The sequence below is a fragment of the Cnephaeus nilssonii genome (assembly GCF_951640355.1).
Source record: "Cnephaeus nilssonii genome assembly, chromosome: 20".
NCBI classification, from domain to species: Eukaryota; Metazoa; Chordata; class Mammalia; order Chiroptera; family Vespertilionidae; genus Cnephaeus; species Cnephaeus nilssonii.
Window position 1 is genome coordinate 49832795 of NC_137091.1, and position 20579 is coordinate 49853373.

Genomic DNA, 20579 nt, shown 5'->3' on the forward strand with positions numbered 1-20579 from the left:
GAAGGAGGAGCTGATGGGGACGCCCCAGCAGGGCCACATGTAGGGTCCCTTACGTTGAGCAGAAAAGCCACCTTACACCCCCCGCTGGACGCCTGGATTACATGCTCAGCATGATTGCTAGCAAGAGCCAGGGAAACAGGCTCTAGCTGGTGTGGCTCAGTGGATGGAGCATCAGCCTGCGGACTGAAGGGTCCCAGGTTCGATTCCAACCAAGGGCACATGCCCAGGTTGCGGGCTTAATCCCCCACGGGGGGTGTGCAGCAGGCGGCCAGTCGATGATTCTCATCATTGATCATTTCTCTCTCTCCCTTCTTCTCTGAAATCAATACACACTATCTATCGATCATCTATCTATCTATCTATCTATCTATCTATCTATATGGTGGGAAACAGGACCTTGTTGGTGCCTGGCGTGGGGGAGTGTGCTTTGGAACAGCCTTCACTAGCGAACAGCCCCAGGAGCCTGTCTGTGGGATGGACGCACTCGGAAACACGCAAACCACTCTCCGTGCCAGCTTTTCACCCGTGCAGTTTTGTGCATCCCCGCAGAAGGCCAGAAACAAGCTAAACGCCCGTGCGTGGGGATGTGGGTACCACATCGTGATCGGTCCACCCGGTGGAATGCTATGTGTCCATTCAGAAAGGATGACGCCCTGACCGGTTTGGCTCAGTGGACAGAGCATCGGCCTGTGGACTCAAGGGTCCCAGGTTCGATCCGGTCAAGGGCATGTACCTTGGTTGCGGGCACATCCCCAGTGGGGGGTGTGCAGGAGGCAGCTGATCGATGTTTCTAGCTTTCTATCCCTCTCCCTTCCTCTCTGTAAAAAATCAATAAAATATATTTTAAAAAAAATAATAATACTATTTTAAAATTTTATATTTCTACTTATTTCAGAGAGGAAGGGAGAGGGGAGAGAGAGAGAGAGAGAGAGAGAGAGAGGCATGGGCAGTTCTCCAAGGGGGAGGTGATGGGGAAAGGGACAGGCTTGCTTCCTAGAGAGAGCCGCCTGGGTCCTCGCCTTGAGGGTGTTTGTCTGGAGGATCCCAGCGGAAGGCTCCTCAGCTCCCAGCTGTGTCCTATCAGGGTGGGTCTCTATTGATTAGGCCCCAGGGCTGGGGGTCATTAGTGAACGCAGCTGGTCCTGAGGCAGCCGTGGAGTCGCTGGCCGGGTTTTGCTGTTTCTCTGGGCCGGGAGCTGAAACACACGGAGGCCTAGCCGTACTGGATGCAGGTCAGAACGCCATTGTTGTCCGGCTGTCCTGGCCCAGTGGTTGAGCGTCGACCTGTGAACCAGGAGGTCACGGGTTCAATTCCCGGTCAAGGGCACAGACCCGGGTTGCGGGTTCGATTCCACAGTGTGGGGCATGCAGGAGCAGCCTATCCATGATTCTCTCTCATCGTGGATGTTTCTGTCTCTCTCTCCCTCCCCCTTCCTCTCTGAAATCAATAAAAACATATTTTAAGCCCTAGCTGGTTTGGCTCGGTGGATTAGAGCGTCGGCCTGCGGACTGAAGGGTCCCAGGTTCAATTCCAGCCAAGGGCACAGGCCCGGGTTGCGGGCTCGATTCCCAGTGGGGGGCATGCTGGAGGCAGCCGATCCATGGTTCTCTCTCATCATCGATGTTTCTATCTCTCTCCCCTCTTCCTTCCTCTCTGAAATCAATAAAATATATTTTTTAAAACACATTTTAAAAATAAATAATATATTTAAAAATTTTTTTAAAAGAAAGAACCTCATTGTTCCGGGGGCTCAATGCTTAAGGGCTGTTCTCCAGCGCCCCCCCCCTTATTCATTCCCCATCTGGGGGATCAAACCACAAGCCAGGGGAGGAAAGGGCAGGGAGGGTTTGGACTACACGCCAGCAATATGCGGGGGAGGAAAGGTCATGCTGGGGGCAAGGTTCTTGTTTTGCCCGTTGCTAGGTACCCAGGGCTTCCGCCTTGCTGACCTTCAGTACCTGGCCCATGGTCCTTGCTCTGCTCCTATCTGTCCAGCGGCCTCCCACAGACCTGCTCTCTGGTTGCAAAATTCATCGCCCCCTACGCTGTCACTCCCTGTCGCCTCCCCCTCCCCGCCCCTGGCATCCAGGAACCAGCACTGGCTCGGTGGGCTTGGCCACTGGGCATTTCACACCAGTGGAGTGGAACATACGGGGTCTTTGACGGCCAGCCTTTCACTCGGCACCACATCGTCAAGATCCATCCACGTTGTGGCCTGTGTGAATAACTCATCCCTCTTTTTAAAAAAATTATTTTTATTGATTTCAGAGAGGAAGGGAGAGAGAGAGAGATAGAAACATCAATGATGAGAGAGAATCATTAGTCAGCTGCCTCCTGCACGCCCCCTACTGGGGATCGAGCCCACAACACAGGCACGTGCCCTTGGGTGGAATCAAACCTGGGACCCCTCAGTCCACAGGCCGACTCTCTATCCACTGAGCCAAAGTGGCTAGGGCTCATCCCTCTTTTTTGGGCTGAATATTATTCCATTACTATTCTGATACTATTCCATTACTATTCCAATACGATTCCATTACTATTCCAATACTATTCCAATACTATTATTCCAATACTATTCCATTGGGGCATGCTACATGCTGTCTGTTCATTGGTTGGTGGGCATTGGTTGTTTCTACCGTTTGGCCATTGTGAATAGCGCTGTTGTGGTTTCTGTGCTTACATTTTTGTTTGAAGGACAGTTTTATTTTTTAAAAAATATTTTATTGATTTTGTACAGAGAGGAAGAGAGAGGGATAGAGAGTTAGAAACATCGATGAGAGAGAAACATCGATCAGCTGCCTCTTGCACAACCCCCACTGGGGATGTGCCCGCAACCAAGGTACATGCCCTTGACCGGAATCAAACCTGGGACCTTTCAGTCCGAAGGCCGACACTCTATCCACTGAGCCAAACCGGTTTCGGCTTCCCATTGATTTTTTAAAAAATGTTTTTATTGATTTTAGGGAGGAAGGGAGAGGGATAGATAGAAACATCAATGATGAGAGAGAATCATTGATTGGCTGCTTCCTGCACGCCCCCTACTGGGGGGGGGGGGCGATCCAGCATGCAACCCAGGCATGTGCCCTTGGCTGGAATTGAACCTGGGACCCTTTAGGCCGATGCTCTATCCACTGAGCCACATCAGCCAGGGCTGATTTTTTTATTTTATTATTATTATTTTTTAGGGAGAGTGGAAAAGAGAGGGAAAGAGCAAGAAATGTGGATGTGAGAGAAACATCGATTGGTTGCCTCCTGCAGGAGCCCTGACCAGGGCCCGGGCTGGGGAGGAGCCTGCAACCAAGGTACGTGCCCTTGACCAGAGTTGAACCCGGGATCCTTTGGTCCGCAGGCCAACGCTCTATCCACTGAGCCACACCGGCTAGGTCTGTCATCCAATTTTTAAAGGCTTACTTATGTTGGGAAACGAATTCAGGAGTGGAGGTGGCGGGGGAAGGGAATGCCAGGCATGGTGTGTGTGTGTGTGTGTGTGCGTGTGTGTGTGTGTGTGTGTTTGGGTAGGAGTGGAGGTGGCGGGTGAAGGGAATGCCAGGCATGGTGTGTGTGTGTGTGTGTGTGTGTGTGTGTGTGTGTGTGTGTTTGGGTAGGAGTGGAGGTGGCGGGGGAAGGGAATGCCAGGCATGGTGTGTGTGTGTGTGTGTGTGTGTGTGTGTGTGTTTGGGTAGGAGTGGAGGTGGCGGGGGAAGGGAATGCCAGGCATGGTGTGTGTGTGTGTGTGTGTGTGTGTGTGTGTTGGTGTGTGTTTGGGTAGGAGTGGAGGTGGCGGGGGAAGGGAATGCCAGGCATGGTGTGTGTGTGTGTGTGTGTGTGTGTGTGTGTGTGTTTGGGTAGGAGTGGAGGTGGCGGGGGAAGGGAATGCCAGGCATGGTGTGTGTGTGTGTGTGTGTGTGTGTGTGTGTGTGTGTGTGTTTGGGTAGGAGTGGAGGTGGCGGGGGAAGGGAATGCCAGGCATGGTGTGTGTGTGTGTGTGTGTGTGTGTGTGTGTGTGTGTGTGTGTGTTGGGGGAACCCGGGGGCCTTGGGTTGGGGTGGCAAAGGCGGCCAGAGCAGCGGAGAGGCCAGAGCTGGGGCTGTGCCGGCCTCCTGGTCCAGGCTGACTGCGGGGCGCATTCCTGGCGCACTGAGAAGCCATTGAAAAGGTTTAAAGCTGGGGAGTCACATGAGCCCATTAATGCTCTGGAGGAATTCCTGTGGGACCCACGGGGCGGCCCGGCCGGATGCTGGGGAGACCGGGGAGGGAGCAGGGAGGAGGCGGGGCGCGAGTCCAGGTGAGCGAGGGACCTGGGCGGGGCTGGCCTGGGCTGGGAACCAGGCTCCTGGGCGGGGGGGGCGGGATCTGGCGCTGATTGGCTTAGACGGGTGCCAGTCCCACTGAAACTGCCTCCTCATTGGCTCCCTTGTTCCCCGTGCATTCAGAGGCGCCCAGAGATCACACCTCCTCACTCTTGCTTGAACACCCTCCCCGGGGAGGTGAGGTGCGGGGGCGCGCCCACTCGTCTTCCTCCCCTTTCCCCTCAGCCCAAAAGGCTCTACCCGCCTGGCTCCTGGGGCCTCCCTCGCAGCTGCCTCTCTCCCTCTGCTTCTTTCTGCTCCATCACACCGCCCTCTTTGTTCTTTCTGGCCTCAGGGCCTTCGCACGGGCCATTCCACCTGCCTGGAGTGCCCTTCCCATCTTCCCTTACTCCCTTGCCCGGCTGGTGTGGCTCAGTGGTTGAGCATCGACCTATGAACCAGGAGGTCAAGGTTCGATTCCTGGTCGGGGCACATGCTTGTGTTACAGCCTTGATCCCCAGTGGGGGGGGGGGGGGAGGGGGCAAGTGGGAGGCAGCTGATCCATGATTCTCTCTCATCGTTGATGTTTCTGTCTCTCTTCTTTCCTCTCTGAAATCAATCAAAATGTATTTTTTATTTTTTAATATATTTTACTGATTTTTTACGGAGAGGAAAGGAGAGGGATAGAGAGTTAGAAACATTGATGAGAGAGAAACATCGATCAGCTGCCTCCTGCACACCCCCTCCTGGGGATGTGCCCGCAACCAAGGTATGTGCCCCCGACCAGAATCGAACCTGGGACCCCTCAGTCCGCAAGCCGACGCTCTATCCACTGAGCCAAACCGGTTTCGGCCAAAATGTATTTTTTTAAAAACTTGAAAATAAGTAAATAAAATAGCCTCCCTGTCACCCTCTCGTATACTCTGCCTTTGTTTTCAATCTTGTATTTATGGCCAACCCACTCAGTGCGGAGCTGCCCTCCCATTGGACTATGAACTCCTGGGGGCGGGGCTTGCTGTGCCTGCCAATGAAGGGTCCCGCCCTGGGGGGAAGGATTCAGGTGGAGGTGTGGTGGGTGGAGGCCTCCGCCTCCCGAGGTCCCTGTTCTGGACTCCACAGCCCGAGGCCGTCTCCATGACAACGCTGGCTCTTTTCCAGGGGCTCACTCTCCGGGCCCAGGGAGCCAGCCTCGAGTGGGCGGGTCTGGTCCTTGGTGCCAAGCCTGCATCTAAGGGGACTGGTCTTCTTTCCCCAAGACAGGTGGTTTTTTGTTTTGTTTTGTTTTGTTTTTTTAAATATATATTTTTTTATTTCAGAGAGGGAGAGGGAAAGAGAGACAGAAACATCAGCGATGAGAGAAAAATCATTGACCGGCTGCTGCTGGCTGCCTCCTGCACGTCCCACGCTGGGGACCGAGACCACAACCCGGGCATGTGCCCTGAGCGGGAATCGACCGTGACCTCCTGGTTCATAGCTCAACACTCAACCACTGAGCCAAGTCAGCCGGGCTAGCGGCAGCGTTGTTGATGGATGTCTTGGTCTGTGTGGGCAGCTGTAACAAAATCCTACGGACCAGGTGGCTTGTAAACAACAGACATGTATGGCTCACAGTTCTGGAGGCTGGGAGTCCAGGACCAAGACTCCACCATGGGCCTGGCTTCATTTGGTTGAGCATGGTCCCATACATTGCCAGGTCGCTGGTTCGATTCCAGGTCAGGACACATGCCCTGGTTGTGAGCTCGATCCCCAGTAGGGGGCGTGCAGGAGGCAGCTGATTAATGATTCTCATCATTGATGTTTCTATCTCTCCCTCTCCCTGACTCTCTGAAATCAATAAAAATATATATTTTTAAAAAGTGCAGGAGTGGTCACCTCACTTAGCATCTTGCTCACCATCGTCCAGGAAGAACAGTCATATGCCCACCTTTGCCCACCAGCCTCTGAGTGACTGGACCCCGGCTTACCTCCTCACCTTGTCTCACCCCTCCCTCCTCTGGACTCAGGCCCCTCCTGGGCCCAACCAGCATCCTCCTGGCCGCTCCCTCCTCACCATCCGGCCTCAGCTCAAATGCCACCTCTGTGGGAAGCCCGCCCAGGCCACCGAACGCATTTCCTCAGAGCGCTCACAGCCCTCCGGACTTGCCTTCCTCCTTTACTGCTCTTCCCTATACCCCGCCTCGCACTAGCCCCGTGGTCGGCAAACTGCGGATCGAGAGCCAAGGTTTGCCACTCTGTTGACTAATGAGTTTGCCGACCACTGGGAATAGGGGCTTAATCACAAGGAACAACAACAGCCTGTAATTATTGGAATCGAGAGTCTAGGTCAGTGGTCGGCAAACTCATTAGTCAACAGAGCGGCAAACCGCGGCTCATGAGCCACAGTCTGCCGACCACTGCACTAGACCATCAACCCCATGGGTTGTTTAGTTCACTGTTGGGTCCCCGGAGAGGTCACAGAGCCTGGCACGCAGTGGGTGCCCGGGACAGGAATGTAGCACCCTCACCGCCAGGAGGCAGTCCGAAGGGCCGCCCGTTCCGAGTGGTGGGTCCTCACCTGAGGTCGAGGTAGCCTCTGAGAGCTAACGGGGTGGCCCAGGAAGCAGAGTGTAAGGGTTGGGGGCCTGGAACGCATCCCTAAGGTGACAGTTTGGGTTTCGGGGGTCATGCCCTATGGGATTGATGGCTTCAAAGGGTCTATCTGGCCCTAGCCGGTTTGGCTCAGTGGATAGAGCGTCAGCCTGCAGCCTACTGAAAGGTCCCGGGTTCGATTCCGGTCAAGGGCACATGCCTGGGTTGCAGGCTCGACCCCCGATTGTGCAGGAGGCAGCCGATCAATGATTCTCTCTCATCATTGATGTTTCTATCTCTCTCTCCCTCTCTGAAATCAATAAAAATATATTTTAAAGCGGGGGGGGGGGTGTCCATCTGTGGAGGCACATTGTGTTTAAGGGGTAGGTTCCATGTAGTTGATAGAATCAAGCACCATCTCAAGGACTCCGAATCCCTTCGCTCTGAGGGGGCCTGGTCTACGCCAGGAGGGAGGAACCCCCACGCCCTGGAGCCCAGGTGCAGACAACGAAGCGACGTTGACAAGGACAGGATGAGGTTTATTGGGGTCTCGGAGACACCGGGGACTGGGATGAGGGGGTGAGGTCGAGGCTCATGGGGAGAACCCCCTGGCCAGCCCCCCCTTTCCCTTGGGGTTGGGAGGAACACGGAGACAGACAAACCGACGGAGATGGGAAGACCAACAGGGGCTAGAACAGGGTGGGCGGAGACCCGTGCCCACCAGCTCCCACTCGGGTGAGCTCGCGGGTTGGGAATGACGCAGAAGAGGAGGGCCGCGCCTGCGGGGTTCACTGTGAAGAGGGGGCGGCGCGGGCCACAGCAGGGCCAGCCCATTCCAGTGCACAGGAGGCTGCGCATCCGGGCCAGTCCATCCTACTGGGCGGGGGTGCCCAGCCGGCCTAGGCTAGTGTTCGGGGCTGGGGGAGACCACTGGGGTTGGCCCATCCCGCGGGAGGGGCGGGCGGCCTGGCTGGGGAGTGGGTTGAGGGCAGGGGGCTCTACCCTGGTCCTCCTTCAGCACGGGGAATGCAACGGGGAGAGGCAGATCCTGGCTCTGTCCGTCACCTAGGGGCACCGGGGATTGTGGGGGGTGCATTTGGAGGGGGCATGGTCCCCCCACATTCTCCAGACCAGGTCGTTGGGAATGATGGCTCTCAGGGAGGGGGCAGGCTTCCCTTGGGGAGGGGGTGCCCGTCTCTTATTCGGCCCCTCGAGGTGACCAGTATTGTGGAGGCCCATTTATCGGTCTCCCCAGCAGAGGGACCGGTTGATTTGGGGGTGCCCAGCTCGGATGCCAGGGAGGCCCCAAGCTCAGGAGTCTCCACAGAGCCCCCAGCTCGCGGCCTATACGGGGTTCTGGTGGCTCCATCTCTCCACCCGGGGCGCCGCCTGGGTTTGCGCGGACCCCTGGGGCCCCCCCGAGTCCGGCCCAGCGGGCGGGGCGCGGTCAGTCCATGCCGCGGTGCAGCTTGAGGTGGCGGGAGAGGTTGCTGAGCGTGATGAAGCCCTTGCCGCAGACGTGGCAGGGGAAGGGCCGCTCGGCGCCGTGCAGCAGCCGGTGGCGCTTGAGGTAGCACTCGTGGCGGAAGAACTTGCCGCACTCGAGGCACGGGAACGGCTTCTCGCCCGTGTGCACCAGCACGTGGCGCTCCAGGTCCCGCGGGGAGCGGAAGAGCTTCTCGCACTCGGAGCAGCCGAAGATCTTCTTGCTGCTGCGGCCCGCGCTGGCCGCGGGCTCCCCGGGCGCGGGCTCCCCCTCGGAGGCCGCCGCCTCCGCCCCGCCGCCCTCGCCGTGGCTGGCCCGTCGGTGCTCCTCCAGGGCCGCCAGCGCCGCGTACAGCGCCCCGCAGTGGCCGCAGCCGTAGGTGGCCGGCCCCGAGTGCGCCTCCAGGTGGCCGGCCAGCGCCGCGGCCGAGGCGAAGAAGGTCCCGCAGTCGCACTGGTACAGGGTGTCCTCCGAGGGCTCCGCCGCGGCCGCCGGCGGGGGGGCCTCCCCGCCGCCCCCGGGGAGCAGTGCCCCCAGCTCGGGCACGCCGCCGCCCCCCACGCGGCCCAGGAGCAGCCCGCCGTCCCAGGCCGGCCGGGCCTCCTCCGCGGCGCCACCCTCGCCCGGGGTCTCGGGCCCCGCACCGGCCCCCGCGGCCCAGGCCTGCGCGGGGGGCGCGCCCGGGCCCGGCAGGTCGTGCGTGAGCTTGTGCCGCTCCAGCAGCGCCGGGGCGTTGAAGTCGCGCTCGCAGCGCGGGCACTTGAAGGGCTTCACGTCGGTGTGCGCGGCGTGGGCCGCCAGCTCCCGGCCGTGGTCGAAGCGCCGCGCGCACGCGCCGCACGCGAACGGGGGCAGCGAGGCCGCCGCGGCCGCCGCCGCCTCCGCCAGCCCCCAGCTGCCCGGGCCCGCCCCCTCCGGGGCCTCGCCCCCGCCGGCCCCCGCGCCCCCGCACACGGAGCAGGGCCCCACGTTGCAGCACGCGGAGCAGGGCGCGCTCAGGGCGGGCAGGCCCGCGCCGGGCTGCAGCGGGGGCGGGAGCACCCCGCGGTGCTGGCGCTTGAGGTGGCGGCCCAGGCTGGAGCGCGAGGAGAAGCGGAGCTCGCAGACCAGGCAGCAGTAGGGCTTCTCTCCGGTGTGGACGACCTGGAGGGCGGAGGGGTGGAGGGCGCAGGGTCAGGGCCCAGGGTCTAGCCGGCAGGGCAGACCCTGGACCCGGAGGGAGGTGGCCCCTGCCTCCCACCACGTCCCCGAGGCCATGGCCGGGCTTCCCTCGCCTCTGGCCCTCCAGCCTGTGGGTGAAAAGGGGCCGCATACTAACCACACAAGCCTGCCCGCCCGGGAAAGGCCTGCGTGGTGGCCTCACGCACTCAGAGACCGAAAGCAGCCACAAGGGGAGGGCGGTCTGGAGTGAAAACCTCATTAAAAGCCCTTTATGGTGGGTAGCCCTGCCCTAGGCTAGACTTTCCCCTGACAAAAGCCAGTCTTCACCTTAAGAAGCCTGTCCATTGTCTTTTGCATACAGTGGTCGGCAAACTCCTTAGTCCACAGAGCCAAATATCAACAGGACAACGATTGAAATTTCTTTGGAGAGCCACATTTTTTAAACTTAAACTTCTTCTAACGCCACTTCTTCAACATAGACTCGCCCAGGCTGTGGTATTTTGTGGAAGAGCCACACTCAAGGGGCCAAAGAGCCGCATGTGGCTTGCGAGCCTCGGTTTGCGAACACGGATCTAGGATAACCCCACCTTTGGAAGGTCAGGGTAACTCCCCCCTTTTCCGGACCCCTCAGGGTACAACCAACTGTGAACTACCTGTACCCACCTATGTAAACGAACCATGTGTCTATCATTTTACTTTTTACCCAATCCCAGAGGTCTGTCTCCACCCCCTTGCTTTCTCCCGCCTCCCTCATCTATCACCAATGGCTTTCATGTACCCCACTACTGCCTTCTCTCTCTCTTTTTAAAAAATATTTTATTTATTTTTTACAGAGAGGAAGGGAGAGGGAGAGAGAGATAGAAACATCGATGATGAGAGAGAAGCATCGATCAGCTGCCTCCTGCACACTCCCCACTGGGGATGTGCCCGCAACCAAGGTACATGCCCTTGACCGGAATCGAACCTGGGACCCTTGAGTCCGAAGGCGGATGCTCTATCCACTGAGCCAAACTGGCTAGGGCCTGCCTTCTCTTTTGATTGTAACGTATAAACAAGATGCTAAACTGCCGCTCTCTGGAGCATCTTCTCAGCCCGCGGAGATTTTGCTTCCCGGTAATGGCCGACAGTTGGCTTAAACAGACTCAGAAACCTTCTCTGCAGGTGTGAATGTTTCTCAGGTGGACCAGCCCCCGGACCTCTGCCCGTGCTGCTCCCTGAGGCTGGGAACGCCCCTTCCCAAGGCCCCCGCCTCTTACTCAGTTCCTACGAGCCCTCCCATCCTGGGAGAGGCTACGCACCCACCGGGAAGCTGAGCTCTGCCGGGTCTGGGTTCAAATCCCAGCTCCACCTTCCACGCTGAAAACGTGCACAAGCGACGCCTCTGAACCAACTTCCCACGAACTACTTCTATCCCCTAAACCAGTGGATTGAGGGAGAGGGGGGCTTCCTAGCCTCCGGGGGTAAGAGGTGGCTCTTTTCCTGTAAATGCTCTAGGACAAGCATGTCAAACTCACGGCCTGTGGGCCGCATGCAGCCCACAGCCAATATTTTTGCGGCCCAGCCAATATAAAGGCATGTCAGAAACATTTCAATAGAAATTTCGGCCCTAACCAGTTTGGGTCAGTGGGTAGAGCGTTGGCCTGTGGACTGAAGGGTCCCAGGTTTGATTCTGGCCAAGGGCACATGCCCGGGTTGTGGGCTTGATCCCCAGTAGGGGGCGTGCAGGAGGTGGCAGATCAATGGTTCTCTCCCATCATTGATGTTTCTCTCTCCCTCTCCCTTCCTTTCTGGAATCAATGGGGAAATATATATTTTTTAAATTTCGTAACTTAATTTTTATAATATCCTGTTATACACCATCCTATATTATAATAGGCTAATATGCAAATCGACCAAACAGTGGAACAACTGGTCGCTATGACATGCACTGACCACCAGGGGGCAGACGCTCAACACAGGAGCCGCCCCTGGTGCTCAGTGTGCTCCCACAGGGAGAGTGATGCTCAGCCAGAAGCCGGGCTCATGTCTGGTGAGCACAGTGGTGGTGGCGGGAGCCTCTCCCACCTCCGCAGTAGGGCTAAGGATGTCCAACTGCCAGCTTAAGCCCAGGAGCAGGCCTAAACCATCAGTCGGACATCCCCTGAGGGCTCCCGGATTGCGAGAGGGCGCAGGCCAGGCTGAGGGACACCCCCCTCCGAGGGCACGAATTTCGTGCACCGGGCCTCTAGTTATTAATAACAAACTACAACGTTCGCTAATGACTGATGACTATCGTGTGGCATTCATTTCCCTTATGTGCAGGCGCACCATTTCTCTCCACTAACACCAGGGGTGAATGTTCTAGCAGCCGATGGCCACGTCTTTAGTCCTGGACTGACTTGTTGGGAGTGCGCAACAGGAAATACTTCGTTTTTGGAGAACAAGAAAAATAGGTTTATTTGTGTGATGCTTATGAATTTGTGCCGCTATTCAGTGTCTGGTGAGTTAATGTTCAAGAAAAAAATTCATTTTTATTAAAATGTTCTATTATTTTGTTAACGATGACTCATTTATTTCAGCCCTTTGCATTCAGCACGTCGCTGTCCACATAAACCTACGTTTCTATGAAAATGGAAGCTTTTGTTCTTTTTGTGGCCACATAAACTTAAACCTTGTTTATTTGGCCTGCGAGTTTGACACGCTTGCTCTAGGGCTTTTTAGAGCAGAACCGTCCAGTAAGACGGGCTGCAGTGATGGGAACGCTCTCGATCTGTGCTGTCCGACGTGGTAGCCACCAGCCATGTGCGGCTCGGAGCACTGGGAATGTGGCTAGGTGGCTGCGTGAGACGATGCCTCACACAGGTCTCTACTGATATGGCCCCCCCAACCAGGGCCTGGGCCTGGGAGGAGCCTGCAACCAAGGTCCGTGCCCTTGACCGGAGTCGAACCCGGGACCCTTTGGTCCACCGGCCGATGCTCTATCCACTGAGCCACACCGGCTGGGGCCCTGGGTGGTTTATTTAGGAGTCCTGGAATAACAGACGCAGGTTTTGAGTCTAGAGCCCTATGGATTGATTGGTCGGGTCTGCCTGGAGAGCTGTGGGGAGGACTCCCAGGCTGGGTAAGAGTGCGGTGCTGGATTTATCGTGTCTGCCAGGAGCAAGGGGCCTAAGGAAGTGGGAGTGCTACCCCAGAGAAACCACCCTGGCCCCATCCCCGACCCCCGACCACTTCAGGGCTCTTGGATTAGCCTCAGACCACGGGAACCCTCTGTGCTCTCCTCTCAGCTGCGAGCTGACGTTTATCAACCTGGCTGTTCAGTGACCGGACTCCTGACTTGGGAGGCCACGGAGGGGCTGGGCTGTTTCCGTGTTGTCTCTCTCATTTCCCCAAGGAGCCTGCATACTCTAGGTGCTCATGAAATGCTCAGTTGAATTATAACTGACGAGTGGGCAGGGGTGAGACCTCAGACGGCTGTGAATGTCACATCAAGTTAAGGGTCAGGGATTTTAATGGGGGGCGGGGGGAAGAGGAGGTTCCAGGTCACAGGGGCTGGGCGTGATGGGGAGACAGGAGGCAGTAAGACCACTTAGAAAGTTGGGATCGCCTTAGCCGGCTTGGCTCCGTGGATAGAGTGTCAGCCTTCGGATTGAAGGGTCCTGGGTTCAATTCCGGCCAAGGGCACATGCCTGGGTTGTGGGCTTGATGCCCCGTAGGGGGCGTGCAGGAGGCAGCCGATCAATGATTCTCTCTCATTATTGATGTTTCTCTCTCTCTCCTTCTTCCTTCCTCCCTGAAATCAATAAAGAAATATATTATATATATAAAAAAAGAAAGTTGGGATCGCAGGCAGAATGAAGTCTGAAGCCACGGCAGACAGCACGGGACAGGAGGGGACACAGTGAAAGGCCAGTGACACGCCTGCTTTTCCTTAACCTTGCAGTGTGAGCGTCTGGCCCTCAGAATCAAACCCCACTCCTCCCAACAGCGAGGTGTACACGCCTCCCCCACTGCCTGCCCTCCCCCGCACCTCCTCTGCTCTGACCCAGGCTGGCTCCCCCCAACCACAAGGTCTCCCATCCCTTTCTTGTCCACACCAAGCTCTCCATCCCCATCTCGACTTCTGCACTTATTGTTCCCTCTGCCTGGAATGCTGTTCCCACGTGGGAGCCTGCTAACACTCAGGTCTCAGCTCCAACATCACCGTGCCCTGCCCGTGAGCACCTGGCCTGGCGGCCCACGGCTCTCCCCTCTTCACTCCTGCACATTACTCTCCTCCCCAACACTCCTCCCCTTTCAGGACGTGCTGGCCTGTGCTTCGCTTTCTTGTTGATGGTCTACCCGCAAGGGGATCTAAGTTCTCCAAACGCTCCGACTTTATTGATTTCCCTTGGGGGACCCCAGTGCTGGGAACAGGGAAAGCTCTCAATAGATGAACGCCGAATAAAAGAGTTAAGTACATATGTGGTAAATCTGTTTTTTAAAACGACAAGGGAGCCCTAGCTGGTGTGGCTCGGTGGATAGAGCGTCAGCCTTCGGATTGAAGGGTCCCGGATTCGATTCCGGTCCAGGGCACATGCCCGGGTTGCAGGCTGGATCGCCAGTGGGGGGCGTGCAGGAGGCAGCCAATTGATGATTCTCTCTCATCATCGATGTTTCTATCTCTCTCCTTCTCCCTTCCTCTCTGAAATCAATAAAAGCATATTTAAAAACAAACACACAAAAAATGGCAAGGGAATCATAAATACAAGATTGCAGGTGCTGGTGTGCGGGAGGGGGTGGAGGTGGGGGTGGAGGTGCGGATGGGGAGGAAGGCCAGCGGATGGATGAGAAGAGGAAGCTATAGGTGGGGCAAATGTACGTTGAATGTTTGCCTCCAATCCATAAGTAGGTGGGGACTGAAAGAGAAACCCCAGGGCGCTTTGACCAGAGGGAGGGAGAAAGAGGAGTTTTCTCTGGTGCCCAGAGTGGGGCTGGGTCTCCAAGGCCAGGTCCAGCCCGGGGAGGGAGGGAGGCAGCCGGGCCAGCCCGCAGGACTCACCTGGTGGTGCAACAGGCCGGTGGAGTCCCGGAAGCCCTTGGGGCAGGCGGAGCAGCGGTAGGGCCGCTCGCCCGTGTGCGAGCGCAGGTGGTTGGCCAGGTTGAAGCTGTGCTTGAAGCCCTTGCCGCAGCGCGGACACGCGTGGGGCTTGAGAGCAGTGTGGCGCGCGAAGTGGCGCCGCAGGTCCGAGCGGTAGCGGAAGCTCTTGCCACACTCGCTGCAGTGAAACGGCACGCGGGGGGCGGCGGCAGCGGGCGGCGCCGGGGCCTGGGCCGGGGCCGGGGCAGGGACAGGGGGCGCTGGCAGCGGGGCGTCATCCATGGCGGTGAGGCGTGAGGGCAGTGGCGCGTGGGGGCTCTCTGGAGCAGGGAGACATGGAGGGTGGGTGAGCGAGGCACCTCCCCATTAGTCCTCCCCCAGCAGGCGCTAGAGACTCACAGACCAGTCACCGTCCCCAGGGAGCCACTCCCACCTGGGCCACGCCCACTCTATTTAAGCTCCGCCCACTCCCCTAGAAACCCTTCTCCCACTCATCTGCCAATCTTCCTAGTCATTCCAAGTAGCCTCTACCCCACTGAGTGTTTTTAAGTCTCACCCCCTCTTTGCAAGGACTCCTATTCCTCTCTAAGCCCCTCCCGCTGTGGCTAAGCCCCGCCCACCAGTGCTCAAGCCCCGCCCACTCCCTCATAGCACCTCCCACTGTTCCAGGATACTCTTCTATTCCTTGACAAGCCCCGCCCACTCCCCTGTGAGCTCCTCCCACTCTTCTTTGAAGAATAGTCCGGGGACCTTGGATAAAACCAACTGAAACTCTTTTTGCTTGCTGTCTCCACGAAGGCTCCCCAAATTACACTCCTAAACCCCACTTTCTCTAAGACACCCTCCCAGGACAAACTCCACCCCTTTTACTCTAAGCCCCTCCCACCTCCACAGAGAGCCTCATTTCCCACTCAGTCCCATTAGGACCCTCCAACCAGCCCCCCTAAACCACGCCCCTTTATAAAACCCACCCCTTTACCGGAGCCCCTCCCACCCACAACCCAGCTCCCTCCACCAAGCCCCGCCCAGTCGCGCTATAAGCCCCGCCCATAGGACACCTCCCGGTCATTGCTCCGCCCCCACCGCCATCAAGCCCCGCCCCTCCCCACCCCGTCGCCTGCGGGGCCGGCCCCCCTCCCCAGTCCCCTCCAAGACCCAGGCCCACAGAACTGGTCTTTGTGCCCCTCCCCCCCGCCCCCAAAAGGTGCGGGCCCAGGGCGCCCGGGGCGGGGGCAAGTCCGGGGGGACCCACGGCCGGGTGAGTGCACCTCGCAGGTGCGGCGCGGGGGTTCGGGAGCCCTGGGGCGGCCCCGGGAGGCCGGGAAAGTCCGTCGGCTTTCCTCTTTAATTACTTACACCTCCCTCTGGGCGCCGACATTTTGGGCAGCGGGGGCAGCGTCACTTCCACCCGGGGGGCCCCTCGACTTCCGCCTCGGCTCCCTTCTCCCCCGCACGCCCCCTCCCTCCCGCCTTCCCGGCCTCCCCCTCCCAGCCGCCCGCCCCTCTCCCTCTCTCCCGTCCCTTTCCCGGCGCCAGCAGTTAGAGAAGCCAGGTAGGCGCCATCTTGGGTGAGGGCAGGAGGAGGGGCGGGATTCGGGGTGACCCTGCGCCATTCAGACTAAGGGCAACGCGCTGGGCGTGCGGCTCCCTGCGCCGTGTCGCCGCCGGCGGGTGACCGCGCAGACGAGGGCCGGTCTGAGCCCATGTTTGCAGCCTCAGGCCCCTCCTGGCAGCATGTCCGGGGTGCATCCGGGGAAACGAGGCTTCCCAGTCCGCCGGCCGCGGTGGAGAGGGAGGAGGCGAGAGCGGGTCCCCTCTAGCCCTCAGCCCTCCGGGCGGCTTTGAAGCTGACCAGGCGCCATGTTAGTTACGGGAAGGAGCAGCCATTTTCCCGCTCCTCATCCTTTCGGTCCCCGTGTTTCACGGGGCCCCCGACTGGGCACGGTGTGGGAGGGAAGGCGTCTCTACCTGGCTGTCATGTGTGCGTGGGTGACTTCCCGCTCGGGGCCCGCGAGGGCGCGGGGAGGGCAGGCGCGGACGTGAGCGACCCTTTGTTCCCAGCGGCCGCGGGTCCGACCGGGTGGGGGGAGTGGGCGGGGCCTCCGGGGCCGCTCCGTGGGGCGGGGCCGCCGCGCGCGCGCGCGCCGTCCGGGGACGGGCCCCCTCGCCCCCGCCCCTTCCCACGCGTCGGCCTGGTCGCCCCCCGCGCGCGCACACTCGCGAGCCCCGGGCGGCATGCAAATGAGGTACCCGAGAGGAGGGGTCCGGGCGGGGGGCGGGGGGCGGAGGGAGGGGAGGAGGGGGCCGCGCGCGCCGGGAGCGCGCCCCCCACACCTGCTCCCGCGCTCGGGGCGGCGTGCGCTCGCCGACCTCGCGCGCCCGGTGGAGCCAGGCGGGCGCGCGCGCGCAGACCCCCTTCCTGGCGGCCTCGCCGTCCGCGTCCCGGTGCCGCTCATTGGCCGGCCCGGCGGGGCTCGCCCGCCTACCCCCCCCCTCCCCGCGCGCTCGGGGCTGGCGGTGGGCGAGGGTCGGGACACCACCCCACCCCAAAGGCAGTGCTTGTCCTCCAGTCAGCCCCCCTCACCGGAGCGCACCGTGTGATTCTGGAGAAGCGGTTGCCCCGCCATCTGTGCGCCTGTTCCCAGGGGTCGCGGTGACACCTGCAGCCCCTGCTCCTAACTGCATCTGTGTTCCCCCCGCCCTCCTCTTCGGGACACCCCAGCTCTGCTGCTGCTGCTGCTGGCGGTGGCGGCGGTAGCCTATTGTGCCCTTACTGTGTGTCAGCGGACAGCCCTGGTGTATCCACTTCCCAGGACCACGGACCCCATGATGTCCCCTCGGCCCCCAGTCCCTTCTCACTCCCGGGCTGGGCCATTGTGTCCGAATCCTTGGCCCGGCCACGTCCTAGCAGAGGGAGCTTGGGCAGCTGACGTGGCTCTCCCGTGCCCGGGTTTCCCCATTTGCCAAGCGAGGGTGATGGTGACCTTCTCAGAGGGCTAATGTCTCCCGGTGCTCGGTGTCCTGAGCCGTTGCTGTGAATCGCCCCCCTGGCATGCCCCCGGGAGGCGGTGGGACTCCGTCCTCTTTTGCAGAAGGCCTCACAGGCCCAGAGCCACGCAGAGGGACAGACCCGGGAATCCAACCCAGAACGGCAGCCTCCGGAGACTAGACTCCAGTGTATTTCCTCACCCGCTGCTCGAGGTCAGCCATCACCTGGGAGCACGGCCTTCCTTCCGGTCCTGCCCTGGCCCTCCCACGTCTCCGGTCAAGAGCGCGGACAAAAACATCCCCGAGGCCTCTGTAGCCCTGGCGTTTGCGGGGCGCTCTGCTTTGAGGACCACAGTCCCGGCCTGTGCCCTCAGTTGGACTCTCTCCTCCCTTGAAGATTTTTCTTTATTTTGGCTCAGATTGACCTTGAACTTCGTGACCCATGGCAGGGGTTAGGGAGGCCTGGGGCACAGGATGGGGCTCGGGGCAGTGCCTGTTTACCCGCCGGCACAGGATTACCCTGTCCTTCTCCTCCCCAGCGTGGCGACCATTGTGCATCCCGGTGAATGTCAGCCATGCCCAGGTCGCGAGACGCAGACAGAGGGATGGGCGAGGTCTCAGGGGACCGGGCGCTCCAGGCCTACCCTGCACTGACGGCTTCCCCCTTCTCCCCGTAGCCCGGCTCCAGGACCCAGACCCAGGTCCTCCACTGCTGAATGGACACCCCCAGCCCAGACCCGTTGCCTTCGCCTTTGCCCGGGGAGGAGGAGAAGCCTCTGGCCTTACCTTCTGCCCCCCGGGGCCGCCCGGGGGAGCGTCCGCGAGGGGCCACCTCCTCCAGTCAGAGGCTCAAGGCCTGCCCCCCTCGCAAGCGGGGCCGCCCCCCCAAGTCAGGGCAGGAGCCCCCGCTGGCGCCCGGGGTGACAGCCCCGGCGGGCGGCGGCCGCGATGGCAGCGGCCTCCTGCTGATCGATGACCAGGGTGTGCCCTATACCGTCTCGGAAGGGGCCGTGGCCGACGGCCCCGAGGGCCCGGGCCCCAGGAAGACCCCGCACTTCTGCCCCGTGTGCCTGCGGGCCTTCCCCTACCTCTCGGACCTGGAGCGCCACAGCATCTCGCACTCGGAGCTGAAGCCTCACGAATGCAAGGACTGCGGCAAGACCTTCAAGCGGTCCAGCCACCTGCGGCGGCACTGCAACATCCACACCGGCCTGCGGCCCTTCCGCTGCCAGCTCTGCCCCCGCCGCTTCCGCGAGGCCGGCGAGCTGGCGCACCACCACCGCGTGCACTCCGGGGAGCGCCCCTACCAGTGCCCCATCTGCCGCATGCGCTTCACAGAGGCCAACTCGCTCCGGCGCCATGCCAAACGCAAGCACCCCGAGACCATGGGGGCCCCCGCGTGCCCCCCAGAACCAGGGCCTGAGCTACCGTGGGACCACGAGGGCCTCCTGGCCAGCGAAGGGGCCGAGGAAGAGGAGGAGGGGCCGGAGGGAAAGGAGCTGGCCTGACCCGCACCCCCGGCCAGGGTTAGAGCTGGGGGTCCAGCCGGTGCTGCGCCTGGGCAGTGGAGCCCAGACACCCTCCTGTCCGCTGGGATTCTTGTTGCGGGCGGGGGTTGCGGGCGAGGACCTCAACTTCCGGTGGGCGCTGCCGCCTTCTGCCGCCTTCTCCCGGACTTGCAGGCCCTTGGACGCGGGGGCCACAGAAATAAATCACTGCCTCCAGGCTCCCTGTGTGTTCAGTGATGGTGCGAGGCCCGGCCTTCCCTACTTCTCTGTTCCTGTTAGAGGAAGGGAGAGGGGAGAAATAGGATCCGCTGCCTCCTTCACGCCCCCTACTGGGATCAAGCCCCACACCCAGGCAGGTGACCTGCCCGGAAATTGAACAGCGACTTCTGGGTGCAGGGAGACACTCAGCCAACTGAGCCACACTGGCCAATTCTGCGCCTCCTTTTCAAATGCCCTCTGCCCCTGCGCCGCCCGGGGGAGTGCATGGGGTTTGGGAGGCCCCATGTCACGCGCCTTGAACTTGGTGATAAAGAAGGGGCTTGGCGGCAGCCTTCGTCCCCTCTCCCACCGCCAGCAAACCCCAACGCACTCCCCTAAATATCCGCTCAGTAAGACATTGAACCTTCTGTGCAGGTGGGGCTCCAGGCCCTCCCCCAGTCCAGCCAGATTCCTGGAAACTCGGCAGCCACCACTTTGCCCCATCTCTCCTCCCTGACCACGTTTGGAAGGAAAAACTGAGTTGATAGTAGTGGTTAGAACTGACAACTGCTAGGGCATAGGTAGGCAAGGGGTGTGGCCTGGAGGGGTGGGGACTGAGCAACTAGGCTCACTGGGCAGGCAGGTGAGAACTGGGCGGGGCTTAGGAGACGGCCTGTATGAGCTGGAGTGGTGCTTAGGCTGTCGGCAGTGAATGAGAGGGACAGGGTTTAGCTGAGAGGAGGGGCTTCAAGGGGAAACTAGGAGAGCAAGGTGTGTGTGTGTGTGTGTGTGGGCGGGGTGGGCATGACTGCTGTTCAGGCCAAGGGGAGAGGGGGAGCTTAGCAGGATGGGCCCGATAGAACTGGGCGTAGCTTCGGGGGCAGGGGCGAGGTTTGCAGAAATACATAAGTGCGGTAAAGCTGTGGTCCTGACTTCAGCCTGCATCAGAACTACCTGAAGGGTGTTCCATTTTATTTTTTAGTAGAATCATAGTTGACATACACTCAGTGTCAGGTCTATAACAGCGGTGCGGTATTTCTATACATTATGAAGTGATGAGGATAAGTCGTTACCATCTGGCACCATTCAAAGCTATCACGGTATTATTGAGTGTATTCCCTATTCTGTACCTGACCTCGCTGTGACATATGTATTTTATAACGAAGTTCCCACGCCCAGGGTTTCTGGTTCAGAGCTTCTGGAGCAGGGGACCTGAGAATTTCCGCTTCTGACCATTTCCCGGGTGATGCCGCTGCTGCTGGGCTTTGGACCAGCGCTTGAGAACCACCGATTTAAGGGAATGCTTTCAAAGATCACATTG

At 59.7% G+C, this 20579-nt stretch overlaps 2 protein-coding genes across 6 annotated transcripts; one reads left to right on the forward strand and one right to left on the reverse strand.

Moving 5' to 3' along the window:
- Positions 1 to 7200: 7200 nt before the first annotated feature.
- Positions 7201 to 16647, reverse strand: FIZ1 (FLT3 interacting zinc finger 1). Of its 2 annotated transcripts, none has more exons than XM_079800118.1 (3): positions 16533 to 16647; positions 14526 to 14884; positions 7201 to 9487 (listed from the first exon to the last, which is right to left on the reverse strand). In XM_079800118.1, exons 2-3 carry the CDS (start codon positions 14844 to 14846, stop codon positions 8306 to 8308), a joined length of 1503 nt encoding a protein of 500 aa, XP_079656244.1. In that variant the 5' UTR covers positions 14847 to 14884; positions 16533 to 16647; the 3' UTR covers positions 7201 to 8305. The 2 variants fall into 2 exon arrangements, with proteins under 2 accessions (XP_079656244.1, XP_079656243.1); XM_079800117.1 differs by lacking the exon at positions 16533 to 16647 and adding an exon at positions 15921 to 16064.
- On the forward strand, positions 15704 to 19701 carry ZNF524 (zinc finger protein 524). 4 transcript variants are annotated; one of them, XM_079800119.1, is made up of 3 exons: positions 16694 to 16810; positions 17630 to 17765; positions 18230 to 19699. In XM_079800119.1, the coding sequence occupies exon 3, from the start codon at positions 18269 to 18271 to the stop codon at positions 19058 to 19060; it is 792 nt and encodes a 263-aa protein (XP_079656245.1). In that variant the 5' UTR covers positions 16694 to 16810; positions 17630 to 17765; positions 18230 to 18268; the 3' UTR covers positions 19061 to 19699. The 4 variants fall into 4 exon arrangements, with proteins under 4 accessions (XP_079656248.1, XP_079656247.1, XP_079656245.1 ...); XM_079800122.1 differs by lacking the exons at positions 16694 to 16810; positions 17630 to 17765 and adding an exon at positions 15704 to 15822 and having other exon boundaries at positions 18230 to 19701; XM_079800121.1 differs by lacking the exons at positions 16694 to 16810; positions 17630 to 17765 and adding an exon at positions 16016 to 16116 and having other exon boundaries at positions 18230 to 19701.
- Positions 19702 to 20579: the final 878 nt, after the last annotated feature.